We start from the raw sequence: 24385 nt of genomic DNA on the forward strand, positions 1-24385 counted from the left end.
GGTCTTGCTTTCTTTTCGTCCTCTACTGTCTATTCTTCACAGTGGAACCAAGGTCCTCTTTTTATATACTAGATCTGCTTCTAGTATCTCTCTACCCAAAGGCATTCAATCCTTCCCAATTGCATGGAAAGAAAGGCCAATGCTCCTCACTTGGCCTTTGGTTTCTTTCCCACAATATGCTTCCAACTATCTTTCTAGCCTCAAGTTTTACACCTCTACTGCCAAAACAAATACTATGTTCACACTGGTTAAATTATGCAAATTTATACCAAACACTGTTCTAACTCCATGCCTTTCTGCAAACTATTCCTACAGCCTAGAATATCCATTTCCACCATATTCACCTACAGCAGTCCTACTCCTCCTTTTGAGTCCAGCTTAAATCTCACACTGCCAAGAGACCTTCATGGATCCTTGTCAAAACTGATTTCTCCCTCTCCTGTATTCCTGAAACACTGTCTTTATTTTTGCTGTATCTATCTTCCCTGTTGGACTGAGAGTTGGCACGACATAGGAGCAGATGTTATTCCTTTTTGTGTCAGCTCTTGTGTAGTGTACACAGTAGGTGCTCAATAAATGTCTGTTGATTGGCCTATCAACGTACCTATTTATCTTTGTAGAAATAATGAGAATCAAACTTAATCTTTAATCACTATTTCTCAAGACTCAGTGTCTTTTAAACTGGAAATGAACCATTACCAGAACTGTACATTTCCATCTTTCTGTCAGGAGACATTAACAGAGGGACATGAAAAAGCATTGGACATTTGCAAAGTGGACTATTTCAGGACAAATGAATTGAGACTCTCAGGCCACAGAGCCAGGCCTGGGCTTGCTGGTGGTCTCCGTTACTCAGTGACTCACAGAGAGAACCATGATATAATAGCCTATAACCAGATTTTAGCAAGACAATGCAGTGGACACAGAGTAAGGTCTTAAAATATTACTTTTAGGGCTCTCCTTTCTTACACTTCCTGATCTTTCCCCTAGTAGGAAAAAGCATCCACTTGCTTCAAGAAGGAGGATTGTTGGGAGAAGTTCCAAGATGGTAGATTGGGGGGAAAAAAATAAAAGAATGAGGATTGTTGTAGTAGGACTACAAAGAGAGAAAAAGATAATATTTAGTGTTTTTGGTTTTCAAATTAGACTCTTCTATGTATTACATCAATTAATCTTCATGATCTTTGAAGTAAGAACTATTATATTATTATTCCTACTTTACAAATGAGTTAACTAAAAGGTTAAGTATAAGAAGAGAATTTTTGTTACATTCCAGTGAACTCAAGACTTTGCCTTAAGGCATAGTTTTTCTACTAATCCTTCTAATGGTCAGTATGTAGGCAAGTGGAGGAGATGTCCAAGAACCTCCTGAAATTATAAGCAACGCCTGTGTGTATATATGTATATAGGCTTTTCTGGAGAGAGCATCTATAGATTTTATCAGGATCATAAAAACTTAAAAACAACTTCATGAAACCATTTCCCCTACCAATACATTTATAAAGTAACAAAAGGGCAGTGCGGGGTTGAAAACATTGGGGCTGAACATAAGAAGCTCTCATTTTCATGGTGTTATATCACACAATTCACCTTAGTGAAAAGATGTTCCTGTTCTGGAGTCAGGCTCCCTCCCATACTTCAACCATATGTATGAACTCATTGGTTTTCAAAGTGTGGTCCCTGAACCACCATCATCAGTATCATTTGGGAACTTATTAGAAATGAAATTTGGGGTTCTAGCCCAGGCCTACTGAATCTAAAACTCTGGGGATAATGCCCAACCATCTGTTTAAATAGTCCTCCAAATTACTCTGATGGGTGCTAAAGTCTGAGAACCACTGCTTAACTGAAGCTTGTGGTTCATCTCTTTGGATTCTTGGCCTGGATAAGTGATGCTCTAAGAGGCTCCGGATGTTCTAGGAATCATTTTAAAGGTTTGTTTGGTGGAAGCAAGGCTTTGTGTCATGAAGGCTGTAGAACTAAAGGCAATACTGTGAACTCTGTTCAACCTCTCTATCCCCAGCTCAGTCCAAACCAAGAATGAACATCTGTGAAGTGCTTAGGTCTCAGTGATACTTGTCACAGTCCGAATGGGTCATTCTGTACTTACTGGCTGTGGGCAAATCACTCCATAATAACAAATCACAGTGAAGTTAATAGCAAAAATAAATAGAAGCAATAAAATGTTATACATGTATGATATTTGTATTATTTTTCAGACCTTTCATTATGAGAAATAATGGTACTATTAGTAATACTTATTACAAGATACCATGTTATATGCAAAAATGTACACACAGCATGTATAATGTAAGAATTACGTGTGTAACACCACTGTACAGATAAGGACATGAGACTTAAAGAGTTAAATCAATTATCCGAGATCATGCTAGTTATAAGTTGTGGAGCCTGGATTTGAACTCAGGTCCCAACCATATGCTCTTAATTATTATGTCATATTGCTTTTCATCCATCATTTATTTGTTGTGTATTCATCCAAAAATACTTACGGGATGTCTATATACGCCTGGTCCTACATTGGGTGCTAGAGTTGAGTGTGAGGGTAAATGGTCCAGAATGGGGGTGAAAGTGAGTGTATAGTCAAGTGTCACAGTACAGTGTGATGAGTACTAAAGTAGGAGAGTAGAGAAAGGGCAGGGGAAACTCACAGCAGGGAGAAGAAAATTACTCCTGGGCTTTCATTTCCAACGTCCTGTGAGAAAGCACCTAGCTTCTGCCTCTTAAAAACTTAGTCACTTGTTGGGTGTTTAGGAAGTCAACAGAAGACATCTCATTATTACAAGTCACCATGCATTAGCTGAATGGCTAGCCTTCTGGTTTAGGAATCATATTATCTGGAATGTCATTTTGCCTTTTCCATTAGTTTATTTTAAAAACTGGACAAGATGATGATGATAATGAAAGACAATCACTATGTGCCAGGCACTGTGTTAAACACTTTCTGTAGGGTTAAGCCTCACAACATCCCTGAGCAGATGAGGTAACTGAGGCTTACAGAAATTTCCTATCTTCAAGGGGATATAATTTTGAATTAGTCAAAAGAGAGCCAAGATTCTATTATTTAGAAGTAAAGAAGCCCAAATATTGAGGAGCCCTGAGACTGTCAAGCATCAACTAGTAGAATTAGAGACATATGTTTGCCTCTAAGAACTGTACTCTAATTCAACATCCAAGGAGATCACCTCTAAGTCCAAGGGAAGACTTAAGTGGTAGAAGATAAAATTGTAGAATCACAACATTAGAAGTGAACTCAGAATGTCACCTAACCCAAGGAGTGACATCAGCAAGATGGCAGAGTAGGAAGCCTTCCTCCCACAAACACACTGATTCAGCAGCAATTCACGGACAACTTCTCTGTGTGAGAAATCTAAAAGTTAGCTGCAAGTCTCCTGTATCCTGGGTGAACATGATATCAGACTCGTGGAAGCCGGTAGAGAGATTCAGGTCACACTTCCACCAGAGAACCTGCCCCCAGCATAGTGCCACATACAATCAGGAAGATTTCCTAGCTTCAAGCTTCTCCTAAGGGAGGGAAGAAATTAGTTTGCATGTCTAGCACCCCAACTTTTCTGAGGAGACTCCCCAAAGGATTGGCTTCTGTCTTGCCAGGCTTGGAACTCTGATGGGTCCAGCACAGTTAAGTTACCTGGGGAAAAATGGAGATGATGACATGGGCTGATAGATACCATAGATCCTCCCCTCTGTTCAACCCAGAATAAGCAGATGAAAAAATCCCAGCTCTCTGCTTCTCCTTTGGGAGGCAAAGAGTTGAGCTGTGTATTCAACATCCCAACCTCTCTGGGCTTCCCAAATAACTGTCATATTTCTTTCCTGTCTTGGAGTTCTGATGGGTCCAGTGCAGTCTAGCACCTGGAGGAGAGTTGAGATGGAGGTTTGGATTGGTAGGCATCATAGTTCTCCCCTTGCTCAGCACAGAGTGAGCAGACAAAAACAACAGCTACCTGCTTCTCCCTGGGGAAGGAAAGGGTTGGTACAGGCCCCCAGAATCCTTATCAGGTTGAATTGTGGGGGTCTTCTCTTGTTTGAAGCCAGTCCATAAGGACTAGGAAAGGTGTCTATCTTGTCTAATGTACAGACACCAACACAGAGTCAAAAAAGACCAGGAATAGTGAAGTCAATCCCGAGAAGAAGAATAAAGCTGGAGGTATCATACTTCCTGATTTCAAAATATATTACAAAGCTACAGTAACAAAAACAGTATGGTACTAGCATAAAGACAGATAAAGAGACCATTGCAACAGAATAGTAAGCCCAGAAATAAATCCAAGCATATATGGTCCACTAATGTTCAACAAGGGCACCAAAAATACACAATGGTGAAAGGATAGTCTTCAACAAATGATGCTAGAAAAACTGAATATCCATATGCAAATGAATGAAATTGAGCCCTTATATTACCCACAAAATCAACTGAAAATGGATTAAAAATTAAAATGTAAGACCTGAAACCATAAAACTCATAGAAGGAAACATATGGGAAAAGCTTCGTGACATTGGTCTTGGCAATAAATTGATAGATATGACAGCAAAAGAACAGTCCACAAAAATAAAAATAGACAAATGCAATGATATCAAACTAAAAACCTTGTGAACAGCAAAGGAAAGAAAAGAGTAAAAAGGCAACCTATGGAATGGGAGAAAGTACTTGTATAACATATACCTGATAAGGCGTTAATATGTAAAATACATAAGGAACTCCTACAACTCAATACCAAGAAAACTAATAGCATGATTAAAAAAATGTGCAAACAACTTGAATAGACATTTCTACAAAGAAGACATACAAATGACCAACAGGGATATGAAAAAATGCTCAATTTACACCTGGTAAATATAAATCAAACCACAATGAGATATCATATCTCTTAGGTTGGCTATTATCAAAAAACAAAAGACAATTGTTGGCAAGGATGTGGATAAATTTGAAACCTTTATACTGTTGGTGGAATGGAAAATGGTGCAGCCTTTATGGAAAACAGTATAGAGGTTCCTCAAAAATTAAAAATAGACTTATTATATGATCTAGCAATCCCACTTCTGGGTATTTATCGAAAAGAATTGAAATCAGGATCTCGAAATGATATTAGCAACTCCTATGTTCATTGAAGCACTATTTACAGTATCCAAGATGCGAGAACAATATAAATGTCCATTGACAGAATGGATAAAGAAAATGTGGTATATACATATACAATGGAATAGTATTCACCTTTAAAAAGAAAATTCTGCAATATGTGACAACATGGATGAACTTTGAGGATACTATGTTTAAGGGGACTAAGACAGTCACAGAAGGACAAATACTGCATGATTCCACTTATATGGGGTACCTACAGTAGTCAAATTCATAGAATCAAAAAGTGGAATGGTGGTTGCCGGGGCTTGGGGGAGGGGGAAATGGGGAGTTACAATCAGTGGGCATAAAGTTTAATCTAAGCAAGATGAATAAACTCTAGTGATCTGCTGTACAACATTGTACCAATCGTCAACAATGACATATACTCAAACATTGTTGAGGGAAGATCTCCTGGTAAGTGTTTTTACATGATTTAAAAAATTTGAAAATTGATGGAAAAAAAGAATGTCACCTAGCCTAAGTAAAATATTTAGGATGGATCACACCTTAATTACGTAAATGGATGTTAATGTTGATGAAAAATCTGTTCTGTTATTAAAAATTTCCAGCTTACTTCCATAATATGCTCCAACTGTCATCAATCAGGAAACTTTCTTTGTTCCTAACCCACATTCCTCACGCATATGCCTAAATTATTTTATTCCAATTTTCTGCTCAATTGCAAGGGCAATCAACTGTCACCATTCTTGATGTAATTCATCATGATTTTAAAACCGTTATTAAAATAATCCTTTCTTCCTCATGCTTAGAAAATACTGTTCTTTTTAAATATTTATTTATAAGTAATATGTATTATTTCCTCCTCTACAGATGAGTTTTATTCTTTTTTGCTAAACATTTTCCAATTTTTTTGCATAAAATGTGGGACTTATAACTAAACTGGGGCTGAGTAGCCTGAAATGTTAATGGACATTCCATGCATTGACCTGATTTTATGATAGCGATTCAAAATTCAGTATTTACAGTTTTAAAAAATTAATTCTCCTGCAAACATTTTAAGGCCTGTGTTAACATTCCTTTTCATAAATGAGAAAACTGAGACAGAATGAGGGTATAAGTTGCCAAAAAGCCACAGCTAATGAGTAAATATTAGAAATGAGAATTAACACCAAGTGTCTTACTAGACCTCTCTGGCTGTTTCCAACACGTTGTGATTTTTGTGTGAGTGCAGAGCTGAAGAAACGTATTGAGGACAGTGGGTTTCCCTGACAAAACATTTTATTTATAGACTCGCTATAGCTTAACAAGAGATACTACTAGTAAGTGATCCTAAAACACTGGCAGCCATGATGTTCCACAACCTCTAAAAATTCAACAAAAGCCACTGCTATCAGAGAGGGGACCACATGACTTACCTAACAATCTACACATTACATGTTTGTAACTAATTTAACCACCTAATCCAAACTACATAGACAACAGCTAAAAACAACACCAGTGATCCAAGGCAATGGCTCTTAAGGAGTTAATATGCAGAGAGGCACAACATCTTGATCAGAAAAAGCATACGCCCCTCTTTTTACCTTCCCTTGGCATAGGCTTTGATGCCTGGCTTAGTGACTGGCCAGCTGGCTGCTAGCTAGATAAACAGAGAACCTTCGCCCATTTCACAGGCTTTTGTGATTAGGGTCTGGCGTCTTCAAGAAGACATTCCACACAGAGACACGCCAGAAGGAGGGGGTTAAGGAAGATGGGGAAGTTGGATTTATTAGCTAGTGAGGACGAGGGGTGTGAGGGAGAATGGCCAGGAAGTCGATGCTGCTTCTTACAAGGCAAGGTTGAGTGGAGTGCAGCGATGGGCTTTGAATTTAAGAGAGAGCAGCATGAATCTGTAGTTGAAAGTCTCATTTTGTCAGCCCAAATCACATTTCCTTTGCTCCCTGCAATGCACTCACCCTAAATTCCTCCTGGTACCCTACCAAATCTGAGATCTTCCTGATTTTAGCTTTGAGTAATTTTAACAGAGTTCTTAATGACCTAACTTGAAGTCAGTAGATCCTGGTTCCTCAAACAATCTTAAAATGAACATATGGAGAGAAATGTTCCGCGTTCAGGACTGGCTTTGGATTTAATATTGCTTGTCAAAAATTGTTAAAATAGGTTTGCCATGTGAAGAACTAAAATTATTGTTTAGAAATGGCTGAAAGAGATTGCCATAAAATGCTTTGGGAAAGAAAATTAAAGACAACCTGGTGGTCCTACGAGGAGTCATATTTTCAGGTATCACAAAGCATTTCTTCGCAGAACTCCTTCATTCTGCTCCCTCCTCCTCTAGTGGGTGAGTAAATTGTTTGATGACGAGAATGTCATGACCATAACTGGGTGATTCAAAAAGAATCAAACATTTTAATAAATCTATTACTTATTAGTAATTAGATTACATGCAAATGTGGTCGAAAACAATTTTAAAAGGCTCTATCCAAGTTATTTCCATAATATTAGAAATGGTCAGTTTGTTACAGAACACATCAACTCTGTACTTAAATTCATTCCATCCTCTTTGTAGAACATCACCACCAATAGTTGAAAGGGTGGCTGTGATGCAGTCCTTCATTTCCTCAAGACGGTAAGCAAGAGGTGATACAAACATAAAGTTTGTCATGACTCCCCACATGAAGAAATGGAAGAAAACCCACTCTAGCCATACATTTTTGAAAGTTTCATTTCCTTTTGAATAACCCTTGATTTCAGAAAAGCACTTGAAAAAGTCTTCCATGTTCTCCTGATTAACACCAAATTAATAAAACACTGAAAGGAGAACCTTCATCTGCCTAAACAAAATGGTTCTTCTGTGAAAGATGTGTCCATGTGACAGCCTGAAGAGGGCCCGGATGAACCTGGGTAAAGATGTGGAATGTCTGCCCATTGGATCTGCTGACGACACAGTCGAGGTGGGGAGGCTAGAATGATAGATGAGGGATTCAACATCAACTAAAAATTATCATCACAGGCTCTAGCACTGGACTGAACCCACAGAATTTCATTTAATCATAATGAACACAAACTGCACAAGTTCAAGATGAGGGAATCTTGACTTGACTGCAGTTCATGTAATCTGGGATTTTAATTGACCATAAACATTTATACATGCCAACATCTTGATGTAAAAGCAACATCCATTCTACCCTCCTCCAAGTCCCTGACAAATCCCCCAAGAATTCATCTCTGTACAATCTTTGGCTGCATTAAGAAATACGTGTGTTCAGATCACAGGAAGGGTTGATCCTAGGGTACTCTGAATTAATCAACTCACAACTGTAGTACGGTGTTTTGTTCTGACACTGATATTGACAAATCTGATGCATTTATAATGGGAGAGACAGACCACACAGAGGACCAGAAACCGTGTCATTTGAAGAGGGGGGTGAGGAACTGTGAATATATCCTGAAGAATGAAAGACTCAAAGGCTCACGTGTTCATACATTTAGCGAAGTAGAATAAAATGCTTAAGGGCCTGGGCTCCGGCATCAGAGTTCATCTTTGGGTTCAATCTTTGACAGGATTTAGTGGAGAGAGTCACCAAACTGACGCTTTTTGTGAGGACTCCTTCAAAGCCTCTTAAAGGGCTGTGCCATGTCATACTCGTCTTTGTATGTATACTGGGCCTGACACATCGTAGGTGTTTAATAAATGCTTTATCCCTCCTTTATTAAGACATACTATACAAAGAACCAAGAAGCAATTATAAAGGAAGTATAAACATTAAACATTGCAAACAACCAATGCATATAAACGGTGGTTAAGCACCTGGTAGCAACAGCAAGGCAAATATTGCTCGCTCATCATTGCCTGTCCCACAGTTGGCAATGGTCATCATGAAAATGATATGGAGTTGAAATTTGGTTTCCTCCTGGTAACTGAACAAGGAGGCAGCTTGAGTGAGTATGAACTGCCTTTTTTTTTTTTTTCCAAGAAGAAATTTGCATTTTAGGTATTGTGAGTTTTAGTGGGTCCAAGTCAACCAGGAGTAGACTTAGCTCCCAGTGTATACCTTTCATTTACTTTAACCTTGGCATGCTCTCTCTCTTTTTTTCATAAACTTTGACAAAAGCATTTTTCCCCCGATGTCATGGTGTCATGCTGTTTTGTCCCCCAATGAAAATACCTGGTATTGAAACTTGATAAAAAAATACATTTGTTTCCGCTTTATGGCTATCAGAAGAATCTATTACAGTGTTTGTTTTCCCTTCATGTGAGATAATTTGGGGAAATGCTAGCTCCTCACTCCACAGAAGGTCACTAACTGCAATGAGATGGTTTAATTGATAAGCATTCTTTAAGGAATGTAGAGTATTCCCAAGATCCTATCCTTGCAGGGCTCTGGGCTTTGGAATGAAATCAAAGTCTTATTAAAAGCTCAGCATCTAAATGTAGCCATTCAGAAAATAGCCATGAAAATTCCTTCCCCCACCCCCTAAGCTAACTGTTCTTTAAAGTGTTGTGAAATGTAAAATAATTTTAAAGGTCTTACCCACTTAACTCGAATTATAAAATCACTCAAAATAGGTTAGGGTGGAAGCATAACAGTTATCACTTGATTTTTTCATACATACACACACACACACACACATCTCTCTGTCTCTCTCAAAATATATGTCAAAAATATATACATGCACAGTATAAGCGCATGGTGGAAAGTTCACAAACTAAATTGTCTGACCTTTGTGTGTGTGTGTGTTGTGTGTGTGTGTGTGTACACACACACACATTTACCTTCTGAGAGTCAATTATATCATGGAGTATTATCATACGAAATACAGGAAAGTATTAATATATTTCCTTGGGAACCCAGTAGGATTTTTTTGTTTTGGTGTGCTTTTATCTATTTATTGCCTCAATAGAGGCACTGACCCCAAGGAAAACTAACAAACCAGGTTCCCCAAATAAAATGCCAATAGTTGAAAAGTCAGGGCAAAGACACACCGAGATGCTTTGATATGGAAGTAGGCCGATGGTCAAGAAGTCTTTGAACCAAATTTACTTCATGAGATTCTACTTCTAGACTTCTATAAATGCAACTTTCCCATGCCCATGTAGTTCTACTTATGTAATATGTTTATTCAACGTGACCCTTCAGTTAAATCATTAAAGGGGAGTCAAGTGCCTTAGTACCACAGGCCTAAAACATTCTGGCCCTGTCACCCTCTTCCGTCTCCACTGCCTAATTTCCACCATGGTTCATGATACACCAGCTACCCTCATCTGTGATCTTCTCTCAGCTTCCCCGAGCTTCTTCCTGCTTTAGGGGAGTCACAAATCCTGCTCATCTTCTTCTTCTTGGTCTGGCTAATCCTCATCCTTGAGTCCGAGCCTAAACACCATTTCTGAAGGAAGGCCTTGCCTATCTCCTCACCCTGCCCCACTGGGGATATAAATTCAGATCCTTGGTTATAAATTCCCACAGCTTGATAGCTGTCTTTCATGGCACTTAACATGATTGCCACAGTTATTTCCCTGTGTAATGACTTGTTTATTGTCTGTCTCTTCTGCTAGACTATAAACCCCGTTAAGGCAGTGAGATGGTGCCCGGCCCATGGTAGATGTACCATGAATACTTATGGAATGAATGAACAGAAGGAACCCACTGAGAGTCTAAAGCGACTTGCACCTCATTTCCATCCACTTGGGTGGTGCCTGACTGGAAAATTTTGGCCTGAAGTTTACTTAAGAAAGTGTCTGAACCCCTGACTCCTTTCCTTTGCCCTCCCCATGCCCCCCTCATCCCCAACACACACACACTCCAGGGAGTCTGTGAAAACTGCCAGGAAAAGATACTGCTTTTTACTGCAGAGTTTTGTCACATATCCTGGAATTTTATAGATAATATATACTTGTAGTTTTACCCCAGTGGTTACCAGAAGGGAGAGTTGTTCTTAATGAAACTTTAATGTTCATGCCCTTCCCATTACCAGATGACTGGTAAGACTAATGACCGAGTAAGAGAATCAGAAAAATAAATGGCCATAAATTAAATCCTACTATGACCTAACTCTACTGAGATTCTTCTTTTCAAAATACAAATAGTTCTAAGTTCTCCACTTGAACCCGAAGTTGCATTTTTTTTTCATTCAGCTTAGGGCAGGATATAGCTTTAAATTATGAAACTAACACATTTCCACATCTCTTCTGATAAACTGAAGTGGGTCTGGCACCACCCTCAGGCTTTCTACAGAATTCACAAACACACACACACATACACACACACACTATATATATATACACATATATGTATATATATGTGTGTATACACACACACACATATATGTGTGTATATATATGTATGTGTGTATATATATATATATATAAAATCAAAAGAAAAACATTTGCATTTCTAAAATGCTTGACTTAATGCTGTCTGTAGTAAAATGACCACAGGGACAGGTCTAAATGGCTTATTAAGTAAGAAAGATTGAACATATGAAAAATTGTTCTTTCCTAGAATATTTCTAACTCACACATGTAATTTATATCATGGCAAAATTCAGTACAAAAGGTCTACTGTTTTTCTGGCAAAATAACCTGCAATCATGCTTAATTAGGATGCAAACTGAAAGCACAGTTTAACACTGTTCACCATGAGCTTTAGACAGTGATTTCTATTATTATTATTATACTTATGGAAACATAGGAAAAGCAGTAAATATAGAACTAGAAGACAAAGTTCTTAAAGACACGTAGCATTTGAATTTTATGATTCTCATTTGTGTGTCAACATCACAAATATAATGCTCTGAACATCCCCAACTCGGAAGGGAAATGAAAGAAATTGTTTTTGGAATGAAAGCTTACTCCCATGGATATTTGAAAAAGATGTCAGCATTTAAGTTAATCAATATCTGTTTCTAGTGAGCTTTACTTTGAGAAGTGATGGCCTCTTTCTGGGGAAGACGGATAATTCTTTACACTGACATTCCATTCCATTTACTGCAAGATGTAAATGACTGCCGCCATTAAAGGAATTCCATGGTCAGTTAATATCCAAAGCAGTCTTTTCTCTATCGTATCCACTTATTTACCATTCAGTAAGAACAGCTAGATCCTAAAAATAAATCTGAGTGAATATAACACAGGGCACCATTTTCAAACTGGTAATCCCAGTTTTTCCAGGGCTGTATCTTATAATTCTGTGATTTTATGGATTATAGAAGAAGGATGTGAAAAGGGACGCCCAGATTACAGGTCTGAATGAGAAACAAGAGGAATTTGGTTATATTATCTGTATATTCTAGCTATTTCACTTATTTAAATTTTAGCAACCCTTTTTAAAGATGACTAGGTGTGACAACATACAAGGTAAAATGTAGAGCTAAGGCATTATGTGGTACGGTGGAAAGAGTTCTGGCCTCTGGTTCTTCCCCTCCCCCTGCTGTAAGACCTCAGATCAATTATTTCAGTAACTTTTAGCTTTGGGCCCTAACTTCCCATTTGATTTCCTCATCCGAAAATGACAGTTATTGTGCTCAGGATCAGGCAAAATCATGGAGTCTACAGAAATGGTTTTAATAGTATGAAATGGCATAGAAGGTCGGGAGATTTCTGTGATAACTTGAAAAATGTATCTACCAGAGAGCACCAATCTGAAGAGTTAAAATTAAAAACTTCAGGAGTGGATATCTGACCTGAGTTGTCTGGGCTTACTGTTTCAAGGTCTTATTTTCCCTCTGTTAGACATAGCCTTAGAGGTGAGTAAAATGTGAAAAAGTTAACTAGGTCCTCTATTTTATGAGATTCTATTAAAATTTTCACTGATTTATTTCCTATTATGAAAGAAACACATGCTTATTGTAGAAGCTCCCAACAGCTCAGATGGTATAAAGAAAAGGACTTTTCCTCCACTGCTGCTTGCTTTCTCCTGCTGTCCCTCTCTTTCATCCTCTCCTCTCCCCTCCTTTCTCTCTCTCCCTCTCCTTCTGTTTCTTTCTCTCTCTCTCTCTCCCCACCCCCTTCATACACACACACACACACACACACACACACACACACACACAACTCTTCATTTCCACTCCCCAGAGATAATTATTATAGACAGTTTCTTGTAAAATCAAATACTTCGAAAATGGAAAACACTGTAAAACAATGTATGGATTTCAACAATATATTAAAGAAAAATCTAGAATTACCCCATGCCACTCAGGGTTGGTGAAATCTCAAATTCCCTTGGAACAACAGAATGACCAATTGCTGGGTGAGGGAATTGAAACAATAACCCTGTAAACAAACTGTCCAAAGCGTATGGCTGGAGACGGCCTACAGCAAAGATGGGATAAAGCCTTCAAGGAACACTACCTCCTCCGCATGGTTAACAACTTGATGACGTTCTTCAACATGTTTTAATGATTATCATACCTTCCCCTTCACAAAGGATTGATTTATTATGGTTTAAATTTAAAGAATACTGGTTTCCCAGTTTTGAATCAGGCTTAGATTACAGAACACATAAAATCAATGACTTTGTTCTAGGCAAGAAAAAGCACTGTGTTCATTTAAGTGCAAAAGGAACAGTCCTGGGGAAAAAGTCTTCCTGCAGTTCTACATGGTAAGCAGTGTTCCCACCACCCGCTTTTCTACTTCCACTCCTTTCCCCATCGCTGTCAATTGGCCCCACCGCTTAAAACTTCTATGGCACCTCACCATTCACAAACAACTTCACATATTATTTATTTTAATCCTCACAACAATTTTGTCAGGGAGAAAGAACAATCTTAGCTTTTCGATTTGCAGATAAAATAATTGAAGCTCAGAGCAGGGACGTAATTTGCCTAAGATCATTTATCCACTAAATGTACACTCGCCCAGGTAGACTGTTGACTTCTACGTGTCTGTCTCCAACTCAGCTCTCCTCTCAAGCTCCAGGACCCCCAATTAATACTAAACATCTGCACTTTGGAGTTCCAAATGTGGTTAAACTCACTTTCCAGGCTAAGCCCGTAATAGTGTCCCTCAAACTTGTTTCTCATTCAAAAGTTTTCTTTTTCAGTGACTGGCACCATTATCTTTTCAGTTGTTCAAGCCCAAAACCTAGGCATCCCTCCTCCCACTACCCCTTTTCTCAACGTTACATATATACTCTGTCATCACATCCTATAGATTTTGCCTTCTGAAGATTTCTCAAATCTGTTATTTTTCACTGTCTCCACCATAAACACTAGTCAAATACCCCGCCATCTCTCATTGAAATAATTTCCATGTTACACCCTGCTTTTCCCTTACCACCCCCACTCTATCCATTCTCCATGCTACAGCAGGGTGCTCAGGTAATTCCTGTGCTTAAAATCTTTTGTTGGCTTCCCAGTGTTCTTCAGATAAAGATAAAATCCTTCGTGTGGCTTATAGGGGCTAGTTTGATCTCACCCCTGTAAATTGATAAATGAGCTCTTTCCATAGTTTCAGAATACCATGATGTCATTTAAAATGTAAATGAATATCTAAGCTTCTGTTTCTTTTTTTAATAATGCATAACATTTAATAAGTTAAGTGCATTGGTTAATTGTAGATTGAAGTTGGCACTTGTGCATGTTTTTAAGCCTTAGTAACATACAAATTTTGTATATCTTCCTGAATTTCTTTCTTAAATACTCACGTATAACCAAATTCATTTTAGTATAACATATGCATTAATATACATGCACAAATATATGTAATAAAATATATAATATTTATACAATGTATGTAAATAATTTATATAATTATTTTCATTGTGTGTAAATTTTGTCTCAAGCCTTTGAATAACTAGAGAAAGGGAGGCCCGGACACTTCTCCAACGCTGTACGGATTACACATCTCAGAGTCTAAACACAGGGTCAGCCCCATGGGTATGTGACGTGTGCACTTGCCAGGGCCTCCAGGTAGGACAGCCCCAGGCTTGGTTTATTGCTGTCTTGAAATTCTTAATTTTTGAACAAGGGGCCTCGCATTTTCATTTTACCCTGCACCCCACATATTGTTTAACCCATCCCAGCTAAAAAGAGTCTTAATGTATTAAGTGGTGAATGCTCTCATGTTGTCCAGAACCAATGCATTTATGGCACTCTATTTCTGGATTTCATGAATTCGACAGGACAAAGGGAGCACCAGAGTCAGAACTGTCAACTCAGTGGGAGGATCTCTCTATGTTGGGGCTAGTCATAGATTTCACACCAACAAAACGTAAGTTTCTACTTACTAAATGAGCTTTCCAAATACGGTGAAACCTGGTTAACAACTTTGGCTAGTGAGTGAGGGGATGCCAGCAGATGGTTAATGTGGAACATGCTCTGGATTCAGCTGTTCCTTGAGAGAGAAGTCCTGGCCTAGAATATGGCAGGTAGCTGGGCACACACAGGTATAAATAACTTCACTGAAGAGTCTGGTGATAGCCACATCAGAAATACTTTCATGATTTATGAAAAGTCCTTCAATACTTTAGTAGTAAGCAAAATGAAGAACTGAATCCCTTCAGTTCTTCAGTGGGGAACCGCCTGCAAGTTACCAACGGCTGCTCCCAGGACTGCAATTTTCATGGCAAGTACGCGCTATGGTGTTGGGGGAAAATTCTGTGCGAATGTAAAATGAGCTTACACATGCTCAGTTTAAAGCATATCATGCGTTACTTTATCTTCTAGAAGTTGAAAGGCTGCTGGCAGCTGTAAGTTACCCTTTAATAAAAAATAATAATAATTATTATTTTGCTTCCAAAGCAAATGATCCTAGAAGAGTTGATAACTTGCCCTAATTAGCTTGGGTGAATTTAAAAATGAATACCTGGGTAAGATTTAAATTTCAGGCTGGCAATTTTTCCCCATGAGCTCAGAATTTATTTAGAATATGAAAATTTAAACTTTCTGAGAAAGTTCTGCTTTTGAGAGAAAAATGAAGTAATAACAGTTTCTAGAAATTCCCATCAGTGATAAATGGAAAGCACTCAGGTGGAATGGTACATTCAACTATAATGTAATTGGCATCAGACTTGGATTCAAGTCTCGGTTTGCTGTTTACTGTGTGACCCTAGGAAAAATTACTTGATCTTTCTAAGCCTCAGTTTCTAAATTCAGAATAGGGATAAGAACACTCCAAGAATAGGCTGAGGTGAGGATCAAATCACATAACCGATGTGTTTAACACAGTCACTGGGACATGATAAACACTCTACAAATGCAGCTATCATTGATAGGATTCTTCCTCCAGGACTTTAATCTATTAAAGAGTACCTTATTGACAGGAATAATGTTTTTGACATTGTAGTAGAAGCCAAAATACACCATGTTGAAAACTCCATGACGTCCCAACGTTGCTGTAAATCCTTTGTTGAGGCCCTGGAATCCCAAGCCTTCCTTCTTAATGATGTATCTTGCATAACTCATAGTGGATGGTTGCTGCAGGAGAGAGGGGTAAAGCCAGAAAGATTATCTTTGGGAATGTGAAATAGAGTCAATTACGATTTAGCGTCCCATCAAGCCAAAATGATTAGGGACTTCTTTTTTCAAACATGAACAATCATGCCTAAATCCCCGCTTTTAAAATTAGGAAACCCAAAAAGTAAACAAAATTGCATGCATAACAACAGGCCTCAAAGGGAAGATTGTTGGCAAAGAAAAACATCTTTGGTAGAACTAGTGAAACTCATGTCATGCAATAACCATCACCCCTTTCAACATGTAAATAGTTGTATCCAATTCTGGATTAGCCATACTAATGGAGGGGATTAGCCATATAGACACACTGGTAGTCTGTAACTGTGCATAATCCACAAGGAATTTATATTCGGTTCCTGAATTCAGCATATTTACCTTTCTAATTATGTTTTTCTAAAGCGAATGTTACAATTCGTCTTGATTCCATTGGCTCAATAGTTTAAACAGGCACTAGGTTAGAAATCGGGCATGGATAAATAGCAATTGACTGTAGACTTCCTCAGCAGGGTGGGCAATCAGTGTGTGTATTACTTGCTGTGATAAATAATAAATCAATGGTGTTGGGAGTACAGGGTTATCTTTAATTTACTCCTTTCCAGTCCTCTGATTGATTACCTGAGGTTGAAATACCTTGACTACTGGAATGCTGTCTACTGCTACTTCTGGAACATGCTGAAGAGCTCACTGAACTTTGCCCTGAGGTTTCTAATTCATGACAATACAACAATTTATGTGTGTTTTTCAAAAAGGTTAAGTGATTGCTTTCTTTTTGGAGGTGCAGTACAAAGGATATCTCTCCTTGTTAAATTTTGACGGAATAGTAATTAGGGGAAAATATTCAGTATTTATTTATTTATTTTGCCCATGAGGCAAGTGGCTGACATGAGATCTGTTTGCTATTTCACTAGAGCAGGTTGCTGGAATGGTCATGGCAGTTTGATGTGCTCTCTGACTAAAGTGTTTTCTTATCACGTGCAAGTAAGGCTGCCATTAGCAGAACAGAATAGCACAAATCCAAGGAAGTCTTTTCATCCAACTTGTATTTATAACTATGTAATTAACACCATACATTAAACGAGCTTGTTTACATGGTAAATCCTATAGTTTTTGCTCATAGATGTCTTAAAAACTCGAGCTACAATTCTACACTCCACCTTTTCATTTTAGAGGATTAATTACAATAAATTATAGTAAGCTTAAGGAAACTTTTCTTTTTGTAACAAGAAAAAATATCACAAATCTTAAAACCATAAAAGACATTTCATATAAGAAAACCAAAAATTTTCAGAAGGTTAAAGTTCACTCTCTGTTTTACAAAACGGGACTTTTCTGTTTGGGTTCTGGCACATTGACTATCAACTCAAATGGTTTATTTTGGTTTTCAAAATAGACTTGAGGACAAGTTGAGCAGAAGGTCATTTCTCTTGGAGAGACTCTGAAGTGCTGAGCAAAACGCTAGGCACCGCTCTCTTGCTCTGAGGAAGGCAGCCTAGCAGGCAGAGGAAAGAAGAGGGTGTGACTTTCCTGGGGGTGGAAGTAATGAGGCAGAAGTGGGGTGGCCTGGGCCCAGATTGACCCACACCGGTGCTCCCTGCATGCAAACCACGCTTTCTGTCCATCCTCACCCACTCTGAGGCCCTGAGGGCAGAAGAGATGGGGACTCAGAGACTGTCTAAATTCTAGAGCAACAGAGAAACCAATGGCTTTGACTGGAAGTGCAGATTAATATGGCTTTCCCTAAATAAAACAGGTCCAAAGATGTTTCTGTTGTTTAAAAATCCTAGTGTGCCCAGTTACCAGAATTAAAAGAGAAGACTTCTGCTAGATCTTGGTGAGGATGAACAAATGTTCAAATGACATTTACTGATGGTCTATTGCCTGATTTTCATTTGTTTAGATGTTAGGTGGGTACAAAGAAGTATAACGTGGGTTCTGACTTAATTGTCTTGTTGAGTTTGAACTCTAGTTGTGAATCATTAAGTAAATCAGAGGGAAGTATAGTAGTAGCTAGAAATAGGGGGTGAGAGCCAGACAACCCCAGGTTTGAGTCTCAGCAATTCTACTTGCTAGCTCGTGCAATTATTTTATGCTCTGATTTATCCTCACTTTACTCATCTGTGAAATAAGAATAATAATAGAATTCTTTTTCTTTTATTGCTGTGATGATAAGTAAGTCAAAGAACTTTGTCCTATGTAAGCATTCATTGTATGTTAACTGTTAATATCAATAGCAATTATGATGATTATAAAAAGTAGTTATAATAATAAAATAACAGGTAATTATTTTGTTAGTTGAAGGCAGAGACAATTAAAAGGTGGAGACTGATTTAGGGGAGAGGAAAGCACGTGCATAACTAGCCTCTTCCTTTTGGCTATCCTTTCCTTTTCCAGAGCCTTGGGCCCTTGTGACAAAGTCCAACAGAAAGGCCTCCAGAATGCAAAATCATAGGTTGGCTTCCTCTGAGGCCCCACCAAATCCTACCCCTGGGCTAGAGATCTCCTTCCTTACCCCAGGGGCTTTTCTCTCTGGAACAATAGCTCCTGTAAGTTGGCTTCTTCCCTATCCCTCAGTAAGCATTCTCAGTAAGAACTCTACTTAGTAAGTCTATGGACTGGAGAAGCAAGGCCACCCAGGAGCAAAGGTTGGGAATGGAAAAGCACACGAGCTGGATCTTCACCTCACACAGTTTACAGCCTAGCGAGTACAGTCATGTGTATTACCAGGTACCTGGAACACAACAAGTGCTCATCAATAGTATCCATTGTCATAGATGCTTAGTACTTTATATATATCATCTTATTTAAGCCTCTCAACAAGTGTGTGAGGTAGGTATTATCAGTACCCCCATCAGACAGAAGCAGAAACTAAGGTTCATTGACTGGTCCAAGATGACAGAGTAAGTGGTAGTGCCAAAGCACACACTGAGCCCCATTCCCTACATCCCCCCGACTCCAAGTTCATACTTTTATGCTCTGCATGGTTCTGCCATATATGGTTGCTTCTCTTGACAACCCTGTAGTGTAGGCAGCAGGTATATTCTTATTTTGTAGGTGAGGAAACCAAGGATTATTCAGTAATATTCCTAAAGTAAAGACACTAGTAAATTCTGGCTTAATCAGAATTCTACATCTAATCCAATGCTGTTCACATTCTGTGGATTCATTGTTATACATATGCGGTAAGCTTTTCAGAGTTTGATAATCCAACTCATATAGGTAACAGATACATAATAACACAAATATAGTTTTCTGGTAACTGGAGACTTTGAGGTAAAGGAAACTCTGAACTCTAATTCCCATAAAAATTAGAAGTGTCCCTGTTGCTTCATTCAGTGACATTGTGTGACACCCACGTAAGCAAATATTTAATTAGAAAGGCAAAACATGACTTCCACTAGGAGGCTTACATAAGAAAATATAGAATCATTTTGACTAGATCACTGTAAACACAAGGAATTTTACTAAAATTATTTGATTACTGGACTTCCATTTCAAAACAAAATGGCGACCAACGAGCATCATCAGCCAAATGATTCCAACACTATCCAATCCAGCAAGTCATCCATCAGTTCCGTGTCCTTCCAATATTTAGATTTACTCTAATTTTCATAGTTAGTGAAAAATTGTGGGGCCAAATGGCATGCTAACTTTCCTAGATGGAACTTTCATTGACTGCACCAGAGCTGCAAGCGTAGAAGATTAAGTGGATCGAAATTTGGCTAACATTGTGCTGCCACACTGGTTTATAGAAATCTCAGTTCACCGGTCCCTACCAGAAGTATTATTTCCATTTGAAGTCTTCTTTAACTTCGATTTCAGCTATTGACAGCTGCTAATTCTGGGAACTCCCTGTCCTCTCATGCGTCATTTATTTAACAATGGGTGCCATGCACTGTGCTAAGTGTCAAGTACAATACTTTGCTCATAGTCTAAAAGTAAAATATTTTTGCTTTGATTTTATTTGGAGAGATACGCTGATAATTTTTATATCTCCCCACAGGAATATTCCATATGGTTATGAAATATGGAATCAAATTTCTGTTTTAAAAGTCCTAAAGAAGCTTAGTGAAAAGAAAAGATCCTTTGCCTAAACAATGCTCCCCAGCAGCACTCCGGGGCACTGATTTCTTACTCTCTGAGGGCCCAGCATTACCGACAAATCACTGAGATGACTAATGGCAGCCTGAGCTATGTTTTCTGGAGTTCTTCCATCCAACTACTGACTATACAGGCTCTGATTAGCTTGTGAGGTCACAGACAGAGGTTTTAGGCAGCAGGCACTGTTCCCTGGGCAAACAGCTATCCGAGGATGGCCAACAGGTATAGGCAGGGGTGGTGTGTCAGTGGATTTCCTCCACACCTAAAACCAGAGAAGAGCTCGTGGCATACCATGTCAACAGACAGCATACTGCAACATGCGTTCCTTTACTTGCTTGCTATAACAAAGTGAATTTTGTTGCATTTTAGAGCTAACAGAATAAGAGTGTTGCACTGGATTTCCTTACATGGCAGAAAAGCAAACAGGATGAGCCCTTTATACAATGGAGTGGGTATCCATATCTGGGCCTTCAGAGAAGTACTGCTTTGTCAAGAAAGAGGAGACTCAATTGCCACATTTAGGTAGGAAAATGCCCTTGCTCTTCAGGAGATAGAAGATCACTTGTGCTTTTCATTACTCAAATGAAGTCTTGAAGCATTTTCATAAATTTGAAAAAAAAAAAAAAAAAGGAAACCCTTCCTTTTATTTGAGAACAAAACGTAAGTGGAAGGAGAGGAATCAAGCTAACAATCCCACACATACAATTTCTTTTAGCTTAAATATTTCACTAATTCATCATTCCAGTTTATTTGAACAGGACACGATTATGGACAAAGAAAGACACCCAAAATATACTTATATTCTACCTACAATTTACACTTGAAAAGCAGGTCTATTTTAAAACAATCTGTGAGTGGAGAATAATTTGTTGTAAACAAACTCCCCCACATGCTGAGCCACAAACCTATGTCAACACCAAGTTGTTGCCGAGTGAATAACCGAACAGCTGTCCCCATTGTCGCCTTCTAGGTGACACTGTGCCTCTTCCTTCCCTGCACTGTTGGTAGAGCAGGGGGGAAGGTGGCCACACCCAGGGGAAACTGCTAAGAGGAGACTGGCAATGTGGAAGGAGCCTTTGCTTTTTCATGTTTCCAGAAACACTTTTGACTTCCTCTCAAGCTTCTTAATTACCCACGTGTTTTTACCCCAGTGAAAGCACTGTAGTTGAGTAGAAAGAGACCTTGGTGTTAATGCTTAGTTCCTTAGAGGCACTGAATTCATTGGGCTTTATTTTCCCTATCTATAAAATAGAGATAAAGCCACCAAGCTTATATGGATAATGGAGGATTTGAAACATCAAGTGTGTGTGAGCATCGGGGGGAAAAGGGGAAGGATACAAAGCCATTACCAGAGTGATGGGATTAGAGGGAGGTGTTGGCAGAAAATCATCAACTATTTTTTCATTATATAGCTGTGTATGACTTGATTTGTGTAAGAAAAAGAAGTATGACTTTTGTAATTTAGAGAATTACATGAATTTTTTTTGAAAAATCAAATAGAGAAAAAAAAGCATGTACGGCGTCTTGCACAGTACCTGGCACATAGTAGATGCAGCTGTAAATGGTAGCTATTATCATTACTTCAAAGTCTCAATTCTGAAAGCAAAAATCTAGGGTTCTTGGCACAGCTGAATGGAAGACTGAAGTCTATTTTCTGTAAATGATTGTAGAGAGGCAGATTGGCTGCTGCCTTCGGTATCGTTGAAAGATAACTATAGGAATGGATGCATATACATAACGCACTTTTCTGCCCACAAGAATCACAAACTGGAAAGAAATAATTTATGTACTGAACCGTTTCCAGGCAATGTTTCACACAGTAATGCAGGGAAAATTTGAACTAAACTCAATACATCATTCATGAATGTTGATATGCCCTTGAAGTTGGCTTCTCACACTATCTGTAAACAGAGTCACAGACTCACTCTCTATATAACTCAACTTTGACTCTTTTTCTTGAAAGAGATGAGCACAAAATACAGTTCTTTCATTCACTTTATGTTGACGCTATGTAATATATCTAAGTTTAAACGTTTGTTAATTGCATATGGATAAAATAACCACTAAGTTTGTGTTAACGCATATGATATAATTGGTTTCTATTAGATTATTAAGCTCCCAGGATAATATGCTCAGGTATGTGTGAGAACTATATTCAGGTGTCTAGAAATGTATTTAGTGGTATTATCCAAAACCAGAATCAAACCCTGAGCTAATTTTTTAAAAAATTCCTATCTTTAAAGATCCTACCACCAATGATGCATTTGCTATGTATTCATTGATTCCTAAAATTATCATCATAGAGCATAGGTAGAAGATTACTTATTCCTATCTTGGGCTGCACATTTTTAAAATGAAATAGAGGTGAAACAGGCTTTTGCAATTTCCTAAAGGTTTAGTTTCATATCTGGGGGTGAGAATGATTATGTTCATATGTAACGTAGATAAAAATGACAGACTAGAAGGAAAACCTGTGCCCCAGCCACACATCAGAGGCCAATCCTCTAGACCTCAAGGGAAGGAAAACATACCCCATTGGCCAAATAATAACTTTGAAGTAGGTTTCAAAGTGGAGAGAAAAACTGGGAAACAATTCATACAAGATTTTGCTCCTGGGGAGAAATTCACATTTTCCAGCTAGCAGAGAGTATGCCAAACACCACTTGGCTTAGCACAACTGATACGGGACTTCTACTTCTTATAAATATACAGAGAAAAAACTAGGCATCCAGTTAAGAAGGGAGAAAGTTCCTATAAGGACAACAAATTACAAAGTCACACTTTTGGCCAGACTGGATGTGCAAACCATCTCTAATAGAGAAATCCTCGGGCAAGCCTAGCACTAAACCCAAGCAGAATAACACTTTGCTTGGGTTTAGTTTGAAGGACAGGGGGAAATTTGGGTCTATCCCGATTTTATCTGAACATGTTTTTATACCCACTGAACCAAACCAGAGCGTGACAAAGCTGTGATTACTTTGCTCCCCACAGAAGGTCAAGCCTATTTAAATTAGAGACTGGTTTTCTTTATTCACTGTGAATTTTAAGGTGCTGGCCAAGATTCTGGTGTTGGAATTGGAGGAAGTGTGGCAGGGATTATATCCTTTGACTGATATGGTGGTAATTTAAAAAGTAGAGGAGGGACAATCATACCTATTGAAATAATTTATACAGAAACTGGAAGGATCTGAGAGCAGTATCAGAAACCAAATTAACCACAATTTCCTCAAATTTTTAGAATAGTTTATGGCTAACCTGGTTGGGAAAGCATATTTTACGGGTAACATATTTCTGACTGGCTAGAGAATCAGTCCCAGACCACATAAGGGAGAAAAGAACCCAGGCAGCTGGAGCCAGCAGATTACCTGCCATTCCTGGGAAATCCTGATGGGAACTGCACTGGAGCCTCCAAAAACATAACACATGCAGCCTCTGCTTTGCCAGTTATGTCTTCGGACCCCAGCTAGAGGGACTTCTGTCCTAGATCTCATGCTTCAAAGGGCCCCGTTCTGGCCTTCTGCCAGCCACGCCCTCCCCACAGGGCCTAGGGGGCATCTACTTACATCCCACAACCTCCATCTCGTCCGTGCTCTGTGCACCTGGGACCGTGGCAGTCCTTTTGCTTCAACTTCATCACTCTGCCACTGCCTCTAAGACTTTAAGCGTAATAAGAAGTGTAATGTTGGCTACCGTTCCCCCAGGCTGATTCCTCTGCAG

At 38.7% G+C, this 24385-nt stretch overlaps 1 protein-coding gene across 2 annotated transcripts in view; it reads right to left on the minus strand.

The window, feature by feature from the left end:
* Positions 1-24385, minus strand: part of SLC25A21 (solute carrier family 25 member 21) — a 450750-nt gene that overhangs the window by 8045 nt on the left and 418320 nt on the right. For both annotated transcript variants that reach the window (XM_033108513.1, XM_033108512.1), the window contains one exon: positions 16367-16531. In XM_033108513.1, coding sequence (XP_032964404.1) covers positions 16367-16531 — 165 coding nt within the window. The remainder of the gene's footprint in view (positions 1-16366; positions 16532-24385) is intronic.

This window comes from Rhinolophus ferrumequinum, chromosome 6, assembly GCF_004115265.2.
Source record: "Rhinolophus ferrumequinum isolate MPI-CBG mRhiFer1 chromosome 6, mRhiFer1_v1.p, whole genome shotgun sequence".
NCBI lineage: Eukaryota > Metazoa > Chordata > Mammalia > Chiroptera > Rhinolophidae > Rhinolophus > Rhinolophus ferrumequinum.